The 21,209-nt window shown below is 44.1% G+C and overlaps 1 protein-coding gene across 7 annotated transcripts in view; it reads left to right on the top strand.

Annotated features, from left to right (window-relative positions):
* The window catches only part of agap1 (ArfGAP with GTPase domain, ankyrin repeat and PH domain 1), a 61,936-nt gene that overhangs the window by 1,966 nt on the left and 38,761 nt on the right, over window positions 1-21,209 (top strand). For 2 of the 7 annotated variants that reach the window (XM_058051253.2, XM_058051254.2), the window contains exons 3-6: window positions 16,340-16,398; window positions 16,471-16,558; window positions 17,888-17,973; window positions 19,175-19,316. In XM_058051253.2, the coding sequence (XP_057907236.2) occupies window positions 16,340-16,398; window positions 16,471-16,558; window positions 17,888-17,973; window positions 19,175-19,316 (375 nt within the window). Of the gene's footprint in view, window positions 1-5,854; window positions 7,880-16,339; window positions 16,399-16,470; window positions 16,559-17,337; window positions 17,353-17,887; window positions 17,974-19,174; window positions 19,317-21,209 lie in introns of those variants that run through there. The other 5 variants (XM_058051248.2, XM_058051250.2, XM_058051252.2 and 2 more) reach the window with 5 other exon arrangements.

The following is a 21,209-nucleotide window of genomic DNA, read 5'->3' on the forward strand; positions in this document are numbered from 1 at the left end:
ACTGTTGTCCCCGGAATTAGCGGGGTCGTGAACCGGCGTGCAGCTCAACGCACAGGCCAAACTCAGGTCAGAGGTGACTCTCTCTTGTTAACAGCTGATGGGGAGTCAAAGTTGTGGGGATTAGTGACAAACGCTGCTTTCACTCTTGCGTTAATCCGCCGGCAGACACTTGAGGCGGCGTCCTGCCGATGCACGGAATCAAGTGCCGCTACTCCAGAGCTGTAAACGTTGGGATGACATGTCTAAGTTAGCATGCTCATTCAGCACACGTTGACCACTTACTGGTTTTTCTCGAGAGGAAAAGAACATCGAGATTGTGGTTGATGTCCCACTTTGTCTAAGCTGCGTCCCATCAGATACCCTGCTGAGTCTTTGTCTTTGTCTCTTATGCCTTCTGTTCCGTGGGACCAAAACACCCCTCATCCCATATGAGGTGTCACACCAGACAGGGTCAAAGCTTTACTGACATACATTTTACTTGAGCTGCATATGTCTGAGATCAGGGGTGGGCAAACTACGGCCAAGGGGGCCCCATCCGGCCCGCCAAGTGTTTGAATACGGCCCGCCTGTTCTTTCCAAAGTATTTCATACTTACAACCTGGCATCATGGCTTGAGCCAACCTTTTCCTGGTTGGAAGTAGCTGTTTTATCAATTTCCTTATTTGATGCGGTCTGTTGTTTGCACAAACTGTCCCTTTTTCCTAAAAAAGGGGACACAAGCACATCATAATATGGTAATGGTTTTATTTCATTTGAACATGCATCAGATTCCAATCGAGTGCATCCCATAATCAGTTCCCAGTTCCACATGTCCAAAAGGAGTAGGAAGAAGCAAAGCTTATTAAATCCTACCCCTCCATCTGGTACTTTTACAATCACTAACTGTTACATTTGTTCACTTCCTGCTTTCCTAATATAGTTAACATTTTTTTTTTGCCTTATGAATTTTTTTAGCTGTTTGAAGATGAACTATATCAGCAAGTTGAAGTATTTGTGATTTTAGAAATAAGGAGTTAGTTGTGTTCTCTGTAGGTGGCATTACGAATTAACCTTACTGACCTTTTTTGCAGTAATAATAATTTGAATTCATAGCATACTTTACATCAAATAAATGATCTCAAAGTGCACATATAGCAGATTGCATGACACTTTTACGTGTAAAATACGTGTCAAAATGGACTCTTACGTGTAAAATATTATATAGTCTGACCCCCCTGTCAATTTTGTTAAATCCTTTCGGCCCACGAGTCAAAAAGTTTGCCCGCCCCTGTCTTAGATGAAAAGGAAGCATCACAGGAAGAAGTGATTGCAAGCTGGAGAAAGTGATTCTGAAGAGGTGGCTTTTGAGAGATGAATTTGTTGGCCAACATGGTGGAATATGTAGGAGATATTTTCCCTCCCGCTAGCAGCCTATCAATTTATTCACTTCTTTAATGTGTTTTGTTCAGCGTTTCATGTCATGGTGCTGTTTATCTCTTATTTGGTTCAACCTGCCTCCCATGTCACTCAACTTCATGATTACTTCATATTTGCTGCGACAGAAGCCCCTTTTCTTCTCATTTTGTCAACAGTCGTAACTGGGATTTTTTTTCTACGAGTTAGTTGCTCCCGCCCAACGGTATTCCAGGCAGTGTCGTCGGTATACAGATTTGTAATTATGGTCGAGATCTGTTGTCGGGGAAAAGTGCCAGAAATAGTCAGAACGTTTTGAATCAGTGTTTAGCTCTTTTTAGTCCGTCTGTCCTATAATGTTTTCAATGAGTCAAAGATCATCCAGTTATTTTATGGTCTATTAACTGAAAATCAATAATAGTGTTATTAAAAAAACATAACAATACATCTGCAGAGATTCCAAAAACAAACACATGAGAATGGGGATGAAATTCCAAACTTGTTGTGTAGAAAACTAAGAGAAGCACAATGAAATCCAGGGCTTATGAAGATGACCGCTGTGTTGTGACGCCCTTTATCTCAATAAAAGCGCTGCTCGTTTCGTCGTGTCTGCACTGAACACAATGAGAAAAGTCGCTCCCTACAACAACAAATTAAAAGCACAAAATAAAAACAGTGTGAATACGGTGTTTTCCAGAGAGATTATGGCATTGCTGTTTGAGGTGTTGGTGCCAGGCAGCGTGTTTTCAACATTGTTAACCCCACCTAGACAGGAAATAGCACCCATATATTGACTTTTACATCCATATTACCCAATACGGATTAATAAAGTAATTGGAAAAAAACTAGGGCTGTCAATCTGTCAATTCTTGGACTGAAATTACGATCTGACCCCGTACGCCGACCACCTCCTTTTAGCGGACAGTGTGAGTGCTGAGTCACAACAAACAAACGATTAAAGCTGATTAGCATCTCTGTGGTGTAGTGGAACTCATGAATGGGAGTGCTCCTCTCACACCAGATGAGCTGTCAGTCAATGAATGAGCTGTCAGGTTGTCTGTCGCTTGACGCTGAGATGCGTCGGCAGCTGCACAAGGTCTCTTCCCTTTCCCTAATCAGTGGCCCTTGAAGGAAGCGCCGGACACTGACCAAAACAATAGCGGAGGCCAGTCCCACACGGATCACTTGCAGGTATAAAAATAGGTTTCCTGTCCGCGGCGTAACAATGCTCTTACATCGTTGGGGGTGGCAAGCAGGTTAGGAATGTATGGAAACCTGCAGACAAGGGGGTTTGGGGGACACACGATACCCCAGCTCTTCAGGTTCTGATAAAATGCCCTGGTGTCCATTGCGGTAGTTAAGACGTTAGGTAATTAGAGCAGGCATGAGGCTCACAATCAGTCAATCAGTACTTTTACTGAATAAAAAAAAATATATATATTTATATATGTGTGTGTACTGTATATTGTATGAATTTGGTTGAAAGCAGCTTTTTATAATGCATGTAAACACCTTAATTAGTTTGTGTTTGACTTTCCAAGGATTGGATTAACACACCTATAGATTATGCATTTGGAAACTAGTTCCCTCTTGCGTGTAATATGATACCAGAAGTGAGGACTTGAGTCAAGCGACTTGGACTCTCGGCAGTCCCGGTTCACAATTCTGATGACTTTGGACACAACTTGACAATATCATCAAAGACTTGCAACCCGACTTGGATTTTGACTTCAATGTAGTCTGATAAGTAGAAAATATAATTTACATTTTCAGTGAGTGTGTTGTGTCAAAAGTAGAGATGTCCGATATTGGCATTTTTTTGTCAACAACCGATATGGCGATATTGTCAATTTCAGATTCATATTAGCTTTGCCTCCATGTTTTCTTCCCTCGCTGAGATGAAGAGATTATTGAGGAGAGGAGTAGGCGGGGAATAAAAATGAAGTTGTGGACAACAATGGAAGCAGCGGAAAGAGGGAATCAGCAGACACAAGGAAATATGATCACCGAAGCCCTGCCTGGAACAGCAAAGCATTATGGGAGAACACAAAGTGCTGGGACGTGTGTGGGAAGTAGGAGCCTGATCATTCATTTTTGATAACCAATCAGCAGTTACAATTTATTATATACTGAACCATAAAAAATCCTGATGCATTATGGGTGGCCCGCGGCGTAGCCCACAGTAATGCGATCGCTCCTCGAAAATAAGCTCCCACCTCTTGCTGTCATTGTTTTTTTTTGCAAATTATAACTTCCTTCTTTCTGTTGGCAGATTCATTTTCTGAGCCTGCTGATTGGCTCCAGTTCAGTAAATCCTCCTGTCTTACAGCAACGCCATCTAGTGGTGATATTTTCCTCAGCACTCTATCCTATTCTCTCCTCTCAACACTCTATCTATTCTATATGTAGGCTCTCTCTGTCAGCACGTGCTGAAGAGGTTCTATTTCCAAAGGAAAAGATAGGTGCAATGTTGGATGATTCTCAGCAGGTGGCAGCAGTGAGTTGCTTTTGCAGGTGTGATTGTCTCACCAGCAAATATCACTTGTTAGTCGACGATGACAATACTGTCATTAAATAGCTTGTTGGAAAAAAGAATATATATATATATATATATATATATATATATATATATATATATATATATATATATATATATATATATATATATATATATATATATATATATATATATATATATCATGTATTTTATTGTAAAGGGTTAAGATTTAAGATTTTAAATCTTTTATAATTGTGTCAAAAACAAAATAAATATATTATTCACTATGTATAAATATATTTTTGTCTACATTTTGGGATCAGATAAACCACTAATTTTATGATGATGATTAAATAATAATCATATGTAATGTCATCTTTCACTCTGAAGTTGTGGAATTGTCGTTTGTGACCTGTATTTTCTCACAGGCAGTTTGTATTGCATTTTCATCCGAACTAAAGAGAAGCATTTCCTTTGCGATGTACCAAACTACACTGTCTGTGAACACACGCCATTTTGTACTGCTTCATTTGTATTTACTTTGCCGATCAAACGTGACTGTTGACTGTTGATGTGTAGTTTTTTCCCTCGACATGGGAAAACCACATTGTCGGGTGGATGTGTTTAGGATCTTAATTTGTTGCACCTACTTTTGAACAAATTTGGCATACTGGCTCATTCGTGTTGATGGGCTTACCTTGCTCATCATTGATATTCCCACACCAGGGCTGTAGCATTTGGCTTTGCAATCATCTATTTTCCACGAGGCTCCACTTTTTTTGCTGTGACTGACAAGAGGTCTCACTCCGGCTCGCAACACCTCAAGCTGTTCTATGAAGTGTGTATGTGCCCAACCAGTGCACACAATGCACCTCCTGCTTGTTTGGAGACGAAAGACAAGGAAAACATGCACATGGCAATATATAGAGGTCGGAAAAATGATGGAGTTCCTGTCTGTTTAGCGTGTGATCAATGAATTCAGCAACTAGAAATCTCGTCATGTTTTGATCTCCCAAGATCTACGGTTATGGTTAGGGCTGCCCAAAAATCTTGAATCTCAATTGACACTGAAATAGGATCTCCTCTTTAGTGCTACAACGACATTGACATGAAAACCGGCACTCTCTCCCCGCTATGAGATGAATGACGCCCTGCACACTGTGTCAAGCAGTAAGTGCAATGGCGGCATTGAACTCTGTGGGGGGTTCTGGCGGTGAGCTGAGGGAAGATGTGGACCAGTCGAAGTAGGTCACACACATTACTAATGTATTTGTAGCTTCTCCAGCCTGTGAAGATGCTGTGGCGCTGTGACTTCCATGAACACGAGCAGACCATTTGGTCGCTGTTGTAACTGAAGATTTCACATTTTAGGGTTAACAGACATACCGGAACATTGTGGTGAACACGCTGAACATCAAGACATTACCATGGCAACAGGCCCGCTTCTTCTTCTCTGTGGTAGCCATGTTGTCTGCTCTGACAAAATGTCAACATGTGCAGCATCTACTTGCTATGTTAGTGTTTCCCCCATCATTATATTAGGGAGGCACCCTCCTCAACCTGCCCTCCCCCCTCTCCCTTTCCGACTGACCCATTTTTACTGTCTACAGGGGACATGGCAGGGTGGGTGGGGGAGGGAGACGCGCATCCCGCCCGCTGCAGGGGCAAATCAGGCCCTTGGGTTTGTTGTCATAGCGCCATATTAATGACTGCACTGTTGGCATATAAAGGGTGGACATGCGGCACAGTGAGGAGAGTTGGGAGTACACTTTGAACCCATCAGCCTATAGCAGGATATGATGGTGTTTCATCAGTGGGATACTCACCATGAGTTGTCTGCTGCTACACCACTGACCTGGAAATGTGTGTGTACACTTAGAAGGAGAATGAAACCCGGCAATAATCCAGCATCTTCCCAAACATCAGAAGATGTTTGTGGTCGTACAGAGAGAAAACAAAGCTGCTGTGTGCTGAGCTTGCACGGCCATTGAAGGCGTTGCAGAGGGAAACTTGACTGACAGCTGGGCAAAGCGGGAACAGAATACGCCCCCTTGAGAAGTAAAGAAAACCTGCGATGGAGCTAGTTGGCTTGTCTGTTTGAAATGGGAAATGAGATAGGAAATGGATGCCGACGCACAGCTACTAGTGTGAGTAATGGCATGACGTGTGTACGTGGTCGTGGCGTGTGATGTTTGCTGGTCGATCATCTTAACACAGCAAATCGGACTCGAACTGTCAGCACCGTGTTTTCTCTATCGCTGCAACGTCAACAGTATGCACGAGCGCGCGCACGCGTGTGTGTGTGTGAGCATGCGCGCGCACACGCTTGTTTGCTATTGCGCGTGAGGTTCGGAGCTCGGAGTGCAGCGGGGGCGGACTCCGGACTCCTGACTCCTGACTCCGGACTCAAGACTCAGGGCGGCTTCGGGCTTTAAATCCGCGTCATTGAAATATCATTGGAGGCGAAAGCAGCTCGTCTGCTCGCACGGCAGGTGTGTTGGCGGGAGCACAATGGACACGACACGCTCGTATCGTACGTGACGCCGTGATGGAATAATGTTACACACTCCCGGAGGACGCGCGGGAGCGACAACGGCAAACGCGAGGAAGGATCCCGTCTGACTCTTGGGACGAGCCGGGAAAGAGTTTGAAACTCCGGCGCCCGGTTCAAGTGTGTGTTTCTTTATTTGGACAGAGGCTGCCAGGCCATCTGAATTCCGTTGGGATGAAGGCGAATATTTCCTGTCAGCTTCCATGCTTTTGCTCATCTGGGTTGAAAGGAAAGTTCCATACGGTTTTCCCCATCATGTCTGCCATAGTGCTTTTCTGAATAGAAATGTGGACTTTCAACGGTGCCAGCCATCTGCTGCCTGCAAGGTCCATGTCCTTCATGTGGGGGCCGCACAGGGTCTTTTGAGGCAGGCTGAGTTTTTCCGGTTGGACCGGTCACAACCATGTTTCTTCTGGATGGGAACTGTTCAAAAGGAATGGAGAGAGGAACGTCGCAGAAGAGGACAGTGTACCACATCTCCCTCACGCTGGTGAAGAAGGAGACACTGGAGGGTGAGGGAGGCATATCGGGCCCTCAGCTGGTAGAAATGCCCAAGGTGGGGGTTTTCCGGCGTGAAGCCCCTCTGGAAGCCCAGCGCAGCATTTTGCTGGAACAAGTGCAGGAAGTAGAGGACGAGTCAGATGACTTGTCATCACAAAGCTATATGAGGAACTTCAGGACATTCAGCACGGGCCAGCTGGAGCTGGGGAGGCTCAAACTGTCTCGCAAGCAACGGGTCCGAATGTCAAGGAAGGAAGAGAGTACGAGTCATCAGGAATCTCAGCCATCCGACACACCGAAGGAAGACGTCTGTCCAAGAACACACTCCGCCAGGAATGTGGTGAGCAGCAGTGTAATGAAGATGAAGACGCTCTTCAAGTCAAAGAGTTTGGAGAAGAGGAGCCCCGAGTCGTTAGACCATGATGGAGTGATGCCACCCGTTAATGGGATCGCACCCACAGGCTCACCAGAGACTCCTCAGCAGGAGCATGGCGAGCTCCGCCGCAGCTTCAGCTTCCGGCACTGGACAAGAAGCGAAGGGCTCCGTCTGCACGCACTGGCAAATGACAAAAAACACAATGATGTGGCATCTGAAGGACAGAAGGCTGCAGAAGTTGATGCTGTGCTCCAGAGGCCTGCCAGCCGCCGCCATGATCACAGCAGACAGAAGAGCCAGACGTTGGAGGTCGGTGCGATCCTCAACAAGACCGACTCCATTTCTGAGGTGAGCTGCGTCAAGAATCGCACATTGGACAACAGCGACCTGCAGCATCTGGCTGTACAGAAGGACGGGTCTGCGTTCCTGCTGAGGAACGGAGACGGGCGTTTTGGTGAGCGGCGGCTTCTACGGTTCTTCAGTGGCATCTTCTCCCACCGGGACGGAACCTCATTGCCTTGGCAGTCCAGCTCAGAGAGCGTGAACGGAGGAAGCACAGTCGGTAAAGAAAGCATTTGTGTGTGTGCGCGTGTGTGTGCGCGTGTGTGCGCGCGCTTTGGGGGGTTAGCGTGTGTGTTTGTTTAGGACAGCACGGTGTTGTTTGGTTGTGGCCGTGACAGGCAGCCGCTCCTCTTTGTTTTTTGTTACTTTGAGGTGAATTTGTTTCCAGTGCAAACAGCAGGCAGGCCTGGTTTAAGAATCTCTTTTCCAGTACCATAAAGTTAAGCACGTTTGCCAAACTGGTTTGGAGGTGGAGCTTAGCAGACATCACTGGCCACGAAGTGACTGTACACCACTTTCGGTTTCCACGGTCTTGTGGAGCTGCGTCATTACGTCATAGGGATTACACTACCAACAAGGGAGTTCTGCGTGAGCTGCGTAATTAATGAATGTATTTATTTGGTCAAATGTCCGGATGAAAAGCCAATGATCTACACCCCTGTGGTGCCTTGACTGACAACGAAAGCTTTGCTGGAACCTTGGGAACATCCAAACCAGCTGAGCAGGTGATGTTTTCCAGGAGAAAGAAACAAGTCACAAGCGGAAAGAATGTGGGCTTGTGTATTTAAAGCAGCTGGACAATTTGAATACCTGTTGTTTGTTAGCCAAGATACTGCGTAGAAAACCCAACGAGACACAGGAAGTAGCACTGTCAGACAGCTGTGTCTTCCTGCTCTGCCAGATGTTGGAGTCTCATGTGTAATCAACCATCTGTTTGATTGCTGGGAGTGTGAACAAGTTCTGGACTGACTCAAACACAACCACCCCCCCCCTTTCAGTGAGGTAGTGGGAACCTATTTCAGCATCTTTTTTTGGAAATCAAATCTGGTGCTTGTGTCTCACCAAACATTAGCGTAACATTACTGACACCTAGTGACCAGTGTGGAAAAATAACATTTGATTAATGTCTTTGAATTCATTGTCAATAGGTATGAATGTGAGTGTGAATGGTTGTTTGTCTATATGTGCCCTGGGATTGGCTGGCCACCAGTCCAGGGTGGAAGACAGCTGGGATAGGCTCCAGCACCCCCGACCCTGGTGAGGATAAGCGGTAGAAAATGAATGAATGAATGAATTCTTCTTTTGTTTGCAACTACATGTCTGGGTATGGTGCAGTGCCGTTGTATTCCGCTGCAAAATACTAGCATGCTAATAAACGTGAATAAATACCGCTGTGACAATGTCAGTCAAGCTTTTGGACACATTCACTCCTGTGCCTTTCTAGTTTGAGACGTCCTGTGTGTGTGTGTGTGTGTGTGTGTGTGTGTGTGTGTGTGTGAACCCCAAAATGTTTTTTACTCCGTATCATGAGATTTGATATATAAAAAGTGTGTGAGCTCCATACCGACCCCACTGGGCGTGTGTGTTTGTCGAAGGGCTGGATGCAGTCAGTATAGGCGTGCGCCTGCCCGTAGATATGTATCGGCATCTGTGACCTACATCCACAGCCATGCAGAAGTAATAAGTCAAAACGCCAATGCATGCACACGAGGGAAAGACGATTCAATATGCATCTAGACACACGGGAAACGCAACGATTGCATATGCTTCAATATTGTGTACAAATGATTCGTGATGTAGACATTAATATTACATTTTAAAATAAAGAATATTCTTACAATATTTTCAGATGTGTAAAAGAGTACATCATATCCCCAAACATGCTATAAGGCAGGGCAAAAAAACTTTAAATGATAAAGAACTACATAAAATTTTATGTAAATGGATATTAATCTTGGGAGTATGGGATGTTTTTTAAAATGCTGATTGGAATGTTTATGTTCCAGAGATAGACTACAATAATGCTTTTCCTCCTTCCTCCAAATGCTGATACTTTGACGTAACGTGACGTAACGTATGCACTGTGTTACAGATTATTACACAAATAGGATTTTATTATGATTTTAGCTTTTCATGAACTTCATGGATGGCATTGTGTCTTTGGGCTGTTTGGATATCAATCACAGACAACTGTCGTTATGAGTTTGCCAGGTGAGCCCAATAAAAACAAAAAATAAACTGAAATGATGTTCCACAGTATTAATCATGTCACAGATTTCAGGCAAAATGGGAAGGAACAAGGATCTCTCTGCTGACAAAAAAGCATTAAATATTGCAATGCCTTGGACAAGGCATGAAAACATTCATTCATTCGGTGAAGAAATTTGTGGCCAATTCCGATGACAGCCGGGATTGTCCTACTACTCTACTACTCAGGGTAGGCTAGGGTTTCCATGTGCGGGACAGAACACGTGAACATCAGTGTGAGTTTGAAACGGAGCAATAACTCCTTCGTTGGTAGAGTGGATTACAAAGGTTGTGTGGGGGTCAAGACTGAGTGTGCGTCCCTCCCCCTCCCCCTCCTCCTCGCCACCACTTCCTCTTCAGGCCCAAATTGGAGTTTGTGGCGACTTTATATGGTTTGGAGGGCGTGGAAACGGCTAAGGAGCACTTCTGTGTGACATTAAATCTTAAGACGGGGGCAGATCCTGAATAAACTAGAGCAACCCCACAACCAGTCCCTATACCCTGACTATCCTAGTGCGGCATTGTTGCAATATTTGATTGATAATATTGATAGACAGGGCACAGACTTACCTGCGATGACTGTAATACAATAGCTGGCCAATAAGATCTGCATCACACTGACCATCCATGTGTTGCTCCGTCAACAAACCTCCTGCATCCATCAGCCAAACATGTTCTAAAATGTGCTTTTTGTTACACCTGAGGACTTCCTGTAATCCGATGCTGGTGAGGCATGGCTGGCGTGCCAGCAGAGTGTCACAGTGATCTACCCCCTGCTGATTAAGGCTCTTATATAAGGCTCAAATCCATCAGGACAGATAATAAATGTCCCTGACTGGTAGCTAGCATGAGGAAACAGTGCATTTGAAGTAAGCGTTATGGTGATGTAAACCCCAAAAATATTGCTCATCATCCTGGCCATCGTTTGCATGATGGGCCAGTTAGCAACTGCTGTCATGGGGGTTGTAATTGTTAAGCGTGAAATGAAAACTGTGTGTGCGTATTTGTGTGTTGTGGGCATAAAGCGCATAAAGCTGATGGGGGATGGATCTAGTAAGTCCCAGGATGATAAGTATGTCAGTCAGTTGCGGGTACAAGCTCTTTCTTGACTTCCTGTTGAGTCCTTCCAAGTGCTTCTTAATTGGAGGATCTTTTAAAATGAAGTTTACAAACACAGCCAAACTCTTTCTCTTGGTCCTCACACCTTTTTCAAGCATCTAATGGCAGTCGCTACAGCCTGATCAGTGTCTTGTCTCGTTGTCATTGTCCCTTCAAATCCCAGGAAACTCCCAGGAATGAAGTGCTGCAATCTAACCTATCGTTCCCATCCTTCTATGTGCCTCTCAATTTTGCAGCAAGTCACACACACAAACAGCTGGCAGATATGTGTTGCTGCTTGTCCCAAAAAACAAATGTATTGGATGTTGGGGTGAGGAGCTCAGCCATCCGGGAGGGGCTCAGAGTAGAGCCGCTTCTCCTTCACATCGAGAGGAGTCAGTTGAGGTGGCTCGGGCATCTAGTCCGGATGCCTCCCGTACGCCTCCCTGGTGAAGTGTTCCGGGCATGCCCAGCTGGGAAAAGGCCCCGTGGCAGACCTAGGACACGCTGGAGGGACTATGTCTCACAGCTGGCCTGGGAACGCCTTGGTGTCCTCCCGGTGGAGCTGGAGGAGGTGGCCGGGGACCGGGAAGTCTGGGCTTCCCTTCTAAGACTGCTGCCCCCACGACCCGGACCCGGATAAGCGGAGGAAAATGGATGGATGGATGTATTGGATGTCAGCCTATGCACACATTGTAACGCCTGTGCTTGTGATGAAGGAAGATGTAGTCACCCATGCAATTCCAACTGCTTATTTATATTATTATTATGAGACTCTTGTTTTGATTATGCAGACATGGGGCAAACAGTGCTCTTATTTTGAAGAACGATCACAGAAGTGATCCGTGTGTGTATGTAGAATGTGTATTTATGGCTAAGACGAGCTGCATTACATTTTTTTCAGTATATAAAGAAAACTTGCCCAACCCTGATTAAAACAGACCGTTTTGCACACGATCCAAGCAAATACAGATGGAAGAGGTGCAGACTCTGGAAGATCTACAAAACTTTCTGTGCGGGTTATTGTGTGTAGCTGCTCTACGAGTCTACAACTCAATACAAAGGGCTGAGAAATGAGCATACTAGATCTCCTTTAAGGGGCAAAGGCTGTGCTACTGATTTGCCTTGATTTGTAAGATGACGGGTAACTTCAATCACACACACCCTGACCTGAGGGAAGGAACTGCCATCCAGTGTGTGTGTGTGTGTGTGAGAGAGAGAGAGAGGGAAGGAGGAAGGGGGAACACTTTGAATAATATTGAAGTAAACTAAATACTGGGTGATACGGAACAAAACTCGTATCCCATATATTTATTTATATTTTATTTATGTAGAATATCGATGGACCATATATCTCCCGATATTTTTTCCTAAAGTGAGTTTTGGCAAAGTCAAATAGTGTATGCGTGCAAAGCTGATTCATTAACACTTTGAAAATGTTATAGAAAAATAGTTGCAAAAATAAAATACTCCAGGAAAAGTAAAACATAGTCATCGATCTTCTTTATAACAAACCTTTAGATATTCTCAAATCCTCTGCTTATACCAAAAGAACAAAACATGAAATGTGTCCCGTTTAAGAAGACATTTTTAAATGCCAGCAGCAACTCAAAAGTACTTTGAACGTTATTATTTTTTTTTATAGAAAGCACAACTTCATAGGAGAGACAAAAAAGTGAGTAAAACACCTCATCTAGACAGCGGAATAATTCCATCTAAACTCACCTTTTATCTTACTTATTTAAACACCTCATTCATCCATCACACGTTCTGATAGTGACAAGTGACCCGTATCTGAATGATGCTTGAGTATAACGAGTAGTAATGTAGTAATGTATGTTTTAGATCCCGCTCTGTAAAACAGGCCGAGATCCACCCCGGTGGCATCGCATCTCGTTAGCGTTATATATACTGGTGTGTAGATATATATACACATACACACACAAATACAACAAAAGTAGAACTGTTAGCACTAACAAACTCTGCAGTGATAGAAACCTTTTTTCCACCTACCCAAAATGAACTGGAAAGACACCACAGACCAGCTGGTCCAGATGGACCAGACGGACCACTGTCTATAAACAACACATGAAATGTGGGAAATAATTGCCAGATAATTTGCATTTGTTCATATACTTGTTCATGTCTCCCGTGACGCGCCGCATCACAACACCAGGAAGGGTTCTTTGTGTTAGCCGCTACCATAACAATGTCACCCTAGCTTGGTTGGTCTACAGGTGGGTGATGTAAATAGAACACTGTTGCCCTTTTAGGGCTTCATAGTCAAAATAGGTGTGTGTCATTATGTGCATTGTTTTAAATCCCACATGTTGACTGTTTTTGTCTTTAGAAGACACAGCAAAGGGTCAGCAAAGACATGTGGTCATGTTTCACATAAGGATGGTGAATGATGCACAACATTCCAATAGTGCAGTTTTCCTTTAAAGGACTGATTTCAGTGGTTAGGATATTTCTCTCCTTCGACAATGGAGTCTTGCAGATGGGAAAGAGTAAGCCAGGTTTTGTGTGTGCTGAAAATGGGCTGCATTGCAATGAACTCTTCTTCGACTTGCCACCTCCATCCCCCGTCCTCTGCTGGGCCAGTTGTTTTGTTTATTTCTATTGGTAGGATGGCTGTTATTATTAGATGCGATGACTGCGAATGTGAATGGTTGTCCGGCTGGGCTGCTGATGTTGCGATGGTGGAAAAACGGCACATTGTTTTCTGTCGCCTGATTGCCCATGAACTGTGTCACTGGTTCAATCAAGTTCAATCACAAGGATGCGTCTGATGGTTATTTCAGGTGTGTCTGTTGGACCCAGAGCGTTTTGTTACATTTTTGACCTGATGTGTTTTGAAAGAACCTGGGTACATAATGGCTTGCGATGTCTTGATCTCTGACAAAATGACTATTTTACGGCATTGAAAAAATGCCCTCATTAATGAGTTTGGTGGTCCACCCCTGAATAAAAAAAGAAATAAATACAAATGTGTATTTTTGTGTATCAACATGCAACAAGAAGAAGCAGGAGCAAGATTGTTGGAACTTTTGGAGCATTTCAACTCAAGCAGGCAATTCATCAACTGACCAAAAGTTCAAGACCAAAGCCTCAAACAGTCAAAATTGGTGCTAAAATCTGGCTTTTTTAAAATGTCATTTCTTGTTTGGCAGTCACACTGTCATGAACCCATGTGGACAAATTCTCTTTTTGAACATCATGGCAGGGAAGCGAGGCCTCGTACAGCTCGTACGCCATTGCTGCCAGGTTAAACGCAGCAGGGCGGCATCTGCGTGAGAAGGGCTTAAAGTTGGAGCTTATGGTTATTGGGCTGCAGTCAGCATCAGTAGGGGCTTTCATTTGGGTTGAGGTCTACATCTCCATAGGCAGCCTGTTGAATTGTCCGGCTTAGAGCATGTGCTTTTTATTTTTCTTTTAAATCTTATCACATGATTTTTTTTGTCCTTATCACTTAGGTGATTATAAGAAATTTTAAATCGCTGTCCGGTCAACCTCAGCATTCCAGATTTTATATCAAATCTTTGATGAAATGATGAACAGCCAGTGTAACTCATTCAATATCGGTCCCACACATTTTGGATGATTTTGACTGATTTTTCAAGGCACATAGAATATTGTGTTCTTGGACTATGTAGACATAGTCATGCTAGACATGCTAAATACCAAAAGAAAGATTAGACTTTCACCAGAAAACCCTTTTTCCCTTCTTTATTATTGAGCCGTAGAACATGGGTAATTTTCTGCAAAATCTGTTTAAAAAGGGAGAAAATGGCTTTTTGTGAAAAGATACATTTCAAGCATAACTTTCAGTTTGGCACAAATTTTGCCATATTTAGCCAAAATGTCTACACAATGATGCCACAACATAAACAAAAAATGTTGTTCTATTTTTTACAAATATAACACCATTAACTATTTACAATTTTCACATTTGCAACTGAACTGTGTGTGTGAATGCGATTGTGCGTGTGTGCATTCATCAAAATCTCCCTTCCATGTGTAACCTCCTTCACGCCACACAACAAGATACCTTTTCACTTCCTGGTTGCTGTGCTGGGTATTTCAATGGGAGAGATGCAGGCCGAGTCCTTATAAAATGCACTAGTGCCACCTTGTGGTCGTTTTCAGCGAAAAAAAACTTCAAACACGGTCTTCCTCCCACATTCCAAAAACATGCTAGGTTAATTAGCCACTCCAAATTGTCCATAGGTATGAATGTGAGTGTGAATGGTTGTTTGTCTATATGTGCCCTGGGATTGGCTGGCCACCAGTCCAGGGTGGACCCCGCCCCTCGCCTGAAGACAGCTGGGATAGGCTCCAGCACCCCTGCGACCCTCGTGAAGTGGTAAAAAATGAATGAATGAACAAGAAAACAGTAAAATTAAATTAATCAGGCTTAATTAGTCTATTAACTTTTAAATAATCCTCCAGACAAAGCCTGATTGATGTTGCGCCTTTGTTGTTGTGGTGTTTAAAAATGTAGCATGCCAGCTCATCACCATGGTCATGGCCTGGCGGCGTGTGTCCCTGGACTATGCCTCCCGGCCGGCGAATCGTAAGCCGCTGAAAACAGGAAGCAGCTGAATCAACATCCTGCAAGGCAGCGAGTTTCCACACAGGCGGGCATCTGTGGAAACCTCAACAATATCCTCCTGTGTGTGTGGATTCTCCTGGATTCTGTCCAGACTGATAAAAGTGTTAGCGTCAGAGCAGCAGCATCACAACACACATCATCCCACGGTTTCTTTAACCGCTCGTCATATGGTTGACCAGTGTTGGTAGCGTGTTGACGTGCGGTGCCAAATAAATTATGGATATTTGTAGGTCATTGACTATCCGGGAAAATTCCAGAAACTGTCAGTTGAATGGAAGCGCAAGCCAACCAGGCTCCTTCCTGGAGGGCTTTAAGCACTCACAGATTGCATCTAATGAATTAGTGAGAAGGTCTGAAGGCGTGCGGCCTACTGGCCTACTTCATGTGCGGTCCTTGATGGACCAGTGGCAGGCTCTCAGCTCGCTTTCAGTGGCGTGAAAAATGAAGTGTCTTTGAAATAACTGATCAGTCTTAAAGGTTTTGAGAAGTAAAAGGCCTTCTGTCAGTGCATCCCATAATTACACTCTTCCTCATCTTCCTCGTGTCCCTGCCAGATGTGTTGCTGCTGAGTAGAAATAGAACAACTGGCGGGTTTTAGTCACTGACCACTAAAAGAAAAAAAAGAATGTTGCCGAGATGATGTAACGTATTGTACATGGCATCATGACCCCTCAGTTGCTCAACTAAAATGCTTGTTGTGTTCTTCTTCTTCTTCTTCAGATGCGTTTGTGAACAGCCAGGAGTGGACGCTCAGTCGCTCTGTGCCAGAACTCAAAGTGGTAAGTCGCCGACCCACCTTCAGTCTGTTGAATCCAAATCCCCGTGTTGAAAAAGCCTCACTCTACCTGTAGGGCATTGTGGGAAACCTGGCCAGTGGGAAGTCGGCGCTGGTCCACAGGTACCTGACGGGAACCTATGTTCAGGAGGAGTCGCCTGAAGGTACGACAGCAACAGCCAAAGCATGGAGCCGTGTAGTGTGCACGGGTACAAATATGGTCATATCTGGGATTGAATGAGTTAACGATGACTGTGGTCATCACCATGTTGTGAATAAGTTTAACGTCCCCACCCCAGTTTGACCTCTGTGTGTATTTAAAAGAAGTAGTTGTGGGGAACCACCCTCATATCGTTGACCTTGTGAGTGGACATGAGCAGAGTCACTCTGACTTGTTTCCACGCTTGATGCCAGAAGCGAGCACGAATCCAAGCCAGTGGCGTTGGGGGAATCCCCAAAGTTCTGAGCGCCGTCCTCCAGTATCGGCTTCAGGCTCGGCTCTCCCCACCACCGCCGCTTGTCTTTGAGCTTATTAGAGAAGATGGCGTTTAAACCTCCGACACGGTCTCCAAGCTGTTATTGGCCAAGAAAAGTAGCTGTGTTGGTTTCAAATTCCCAGAGTCTAAAAATATTCTGGAGTCTTCATTCCCGTCCCATTCCCATTGATTGGCGCTGTGACGGCGGCTTTGGAGCAGCGCTGCGACCACAGCTCCACAAAGCCGCTAACCAGAACTATTCTGAGGCTGCCGGTCGGGACCGAACACCCACTAAAGCAGCAGCGGCAGCTTAGCTCTGAAGTGTGTTCAGGAGCGCTCAAGTCCGAGCAAAACGACAGCGGACTTAACAGAGTTCATCACCAAAGTTAGTCTACTCTCTGCACCCTTCATCTGTGTTTTTTTCTCTCCTCTCCACCTTCCTCTTGCTGCTGCTCTTGCGTATATAGCTGACGTGGATGCAGGTAACTACCCTCTTTCTCTTCCTCTCAGTCATCATGCCTGGGCGGTTGCAGCAGCGCGGCGAGAACTGCTTGGGTGCCCGTTTAATCAAATTATTATTGTTATTGTATAATAATAATAATAATAATAATAATAAACATTTTTTAAAAAATTGATGTTAAAGTACCGGGACCCCAAGTGAAACCTGCCCGGCTGGTCCAACCTGCATCTTAGTTCATCATCATCATCATCATCAATCACCATCACTGATGATGGAAGTAACGTTTCCTAGCTTCCTAACCTCTGGCCTGAGACACATGTCAGTATTTAGTACCATAGCCACATTTGAAGCTCCGCTAGCTTTCCATGATCTCTTGCCTCCCTCAGAACATTCCGTGTAATCCAACTTGTCACAATCAGTAGAGGAGCTTGTCAAAACATCATTTTGTTTCTGGTTCCAGATAGCATCATGTCATTCAAATGTCTACTTCCTGTTTGGTCCGTTTTGGTAAGACTCTGATGCTCCTTTTGTTTTGTTTTGTTTTGTTTGTCCCCCAGGTGGACGCTTTAAGAAAGAGATCGTGGTGGACGGGCAGAGTCACCTGCTGCTCATCAGGGATGAAGGGGGTCCCCCGGAGGCTCAGGTAGTGGATCTTAGATGCTAGGTACCCCATGTGACAAACATCCCCATGACCATATTAGCCGGGGCGCAACAATACAGAAAATGTACAGTTGGGGTACATTTGATACTTTCCTGTCATGGTTCGATATTTGTTCTTACAAAAATTTGATTTTCATCTTTCATTTTTCTGTGACTTGGATTTTATGGAAATTACCAACATATGTTTCAACTCAGAAGTACAGTTTTTTCCAATGAATTCCAATCCCCATTTTTCGGCTTCCGGTCCAATTTTTGTCTGTCTTGCCGAGTCAATCTGAGCCTTTTTTTTACAACCATGAATTTGTGGAATTGAATAGGGTTATGAATATAAATTAAAATTAATGCATCCAAAGTATTGCTGTGATTACTTTTTTATCACACAGCATGATCAATAATATTGATTGGATGTTGTAACAGACCAGGCCCCTGATCCAACAAAAGATCACATTGGAACAAATGGCCGTGCAAAATACTTTTACAGTAGGAGTACTCATTTGATTATTATATGATATTATATTATGGGGGCTGCACGCCGGTCGGGTGGTTAGCACGCAGACCTCACAGCTAGGAGGAGTTCAATTCCACCCTCGGCCATCTCTGTGTGGAGTTTGCATGTTCTGCCCGTGCATGCGTGGCTTTTCTCCGGGTACTCCGGTTTCCTCCCACATTCCAAAAACATGCTAGGTTAATTGGCCACTCCAAATTGTCCATAGGTATGAATGTGAGTGTGAATGGTTGTTTGTCTATATGTGCCCTGGGATTGGCTGGCCACCAGTCCAGGGTGGAAGACAGCTGAGATAAGGCTCCAGCACCCCCGCGACCCTGGTGAGGATAAGCGGTAGAAAATGAATGAATGAATGATGAATGTCATGTGACATCTACAGCTGGGTTACAGCATGGTTCGATTCATGGTGCTATTGAACCCGAGACCGCCGTATTGACCGGTTCAGTACAAGTCTCTTCACTGGATACTTGATGAATATATCGATGAAGTGGCTAAGGTGGTACTACGTCCTGCTCTGCCTTGTTCTTCGGTGTTTTATAATGTGTAATATGGTCAAACAGGGTCAAATCTATTTGTGGCAGGCTGTCCCAAATAAGTGAATGTATGGGAAGCACACTGAGATGAACTATCTCGTTCCAGTATTTATTTTCTCTGCTTCTTGGCTGACTTCCATCTGCAGTTTGCCTTGTGGGTCGACGCTGTCATCTTCGTCTTCAGTCTGGAGGATGAGATCAGCTTCCAGACAGTCTATCACTACTTCAACCGCCTCGCCAGCTACAGAAACACTGCCGACTTGCCATTGGTCCTAGTCGGCACGCAAGGTTTGACCCAAACACACACACACACACACACACACACACACACACACACATTGTATCACATCAAATCTGTTGAAACCAGACTTCAAATGGGACTGATAAAAAGGTCGGACCTGTTGCATGTATACACATCCATCAACTGGAAACTCTGGAAACTGGAGGGGGTTTCTGTGTACGCTTCAGTCTCTATGGCTCGCTTATCTAGGACCCTAAAGCCTACATCTTAAAATCAATATTTGAAAGTTTGTTGATGGAAGAACCTCTATAAAAAGGAACATTCCGGAAGAAGTCCGGATGAATAATCCCTGCCATGGATTGTCATGGATCACCAGCAAAATGTATTCATCATCTAACTGGGCCAACTTAGTCAGTGCCATAACTGTGCAACTGATAAATGTATTCCAATAATGGTACATATTCATGCTAGAATGCTAAATATTCATTTCAAATGGGCTACTCAATCAAAGCAGGCCGCCAGAATATTCTCACTGTACATGGTACGGCGCCCTGAGGCTCACCAAGGTCCACAGACAGAAGGAATATGGAGGAATATGTATATCAGTAACGATTAATATGATCATGTAAACGCCTGTCTCTCGCATGTGCATTTTTTAATGCACTGCTGCCACCTAGTGGAGAATTTTTATAGTCACATTTATCAGTGTTATAAAGCACCACACTTACTGTACCAACTGTACACTTACTGCATTCATTATTCATGATAAATTTAAACCACACCAATTTTTTTTTACTAAAGTGAGATTATTGTTGTGTATTTTGTAGTATGGTAAAACAGGAAGTGATGCAACTGGAAGGTGTGCGGCACTCCCTTATTGGTCAGAGACGGCTACAGTGCCAGATAGTTCTATTGGCGATAACAAAGCGATTTGTATTTATCTATTATTCATATTTGTTCATTTGTATTGAGTTATTGATAAGTCACTGCACTACCTGTGGCGCACAATTGCATGTTTCCCCTTCCTTTGTCTCATTTCCATTTGTCCAGTGTATTTCTGTCCGGCAAGGTGCCCTCGACTAATGATAGCGTTCAACACAAGCAGTCACTGCAATTGTTCCACTTATTGAAGTTCAAGGCATTAAATAGCTTGAAATGCTACAACGGTAAGTGGTGAAGTGCTAAAGGGTTTTTTTTAAAAGAAAGGTTAGGTAAGGTTATCCAAAACTGAAAAATGACTTCTGATGTTGATCAAGCCTTGGCAGTTGGTGCAACAAACTCCCAGAGGAGTTCTTGAGTCCCAAACCCTCCTCTGCCTGATGAAAGCAGTGTTGGGAACACACAGTGGGTGAACACTACTTAACCAGAGAAAGTCATTTGTTGCTACAAATATGAACAAAAAAAGCTTTAAAATGTACATATTTTCTCCCGAGAAATTGGAGTGTTCTAAAAGTTTGTCTGGTAGAGTATGTTGAGGTTTGCAAATGCACACACAAGCCACTGGATTAGTTCCAATCAGTCATTTGTTTATTTCTATTGTGCAAAGTGGCAGCTTGTGGCAAAGAGATCACAGTAAACCAATTTATTATTATTATTATTATTAGGGAGTCTGTGGTGTGTTTGGCTGTGTGGATTATGGATGAACTTATTTCTGTAGGAAATGTGGTGGCTGTAATTAATAACTGAGTGAATTCCACATTTTAGACACCTTGATTGTTCAGCAGCTGAGGTGTTTAAAGGGGACCTATTATGCTTTTTCCACTTTTCGGACCTATAAATGTTGTATTGTTGTGTTCAATGATGCCAACGTTTTATGACGTTTGCACATTTGGAAGTGAGTCTTGAAAGAAGTTCGGGATGTCTCTGAACGCTCGATTTCTGAGACTCACTGTGACTTAACAGTGAGCCTTGTGATAAGTCACCAGCTCCATCCAGCGGGT

The sequence above is a fragment of the Doryrhamphus excisus genome, linkage group LG15, assembly GCF_037039965.1.
Source record: "Doryrhamphus excisus strain RoL-2023G ecotype Guam linkage group LG15, RoL_Dexc_Guam_v1.1, whole genome shotgun sequence".
NCBI classification, from domain to species: Eukaryota; Metazoa; Chordata; class Actinopteri; order Syngnathiformes; family Syngnathidae; genus Doryrhamphus; species Doryrhamphus excisus.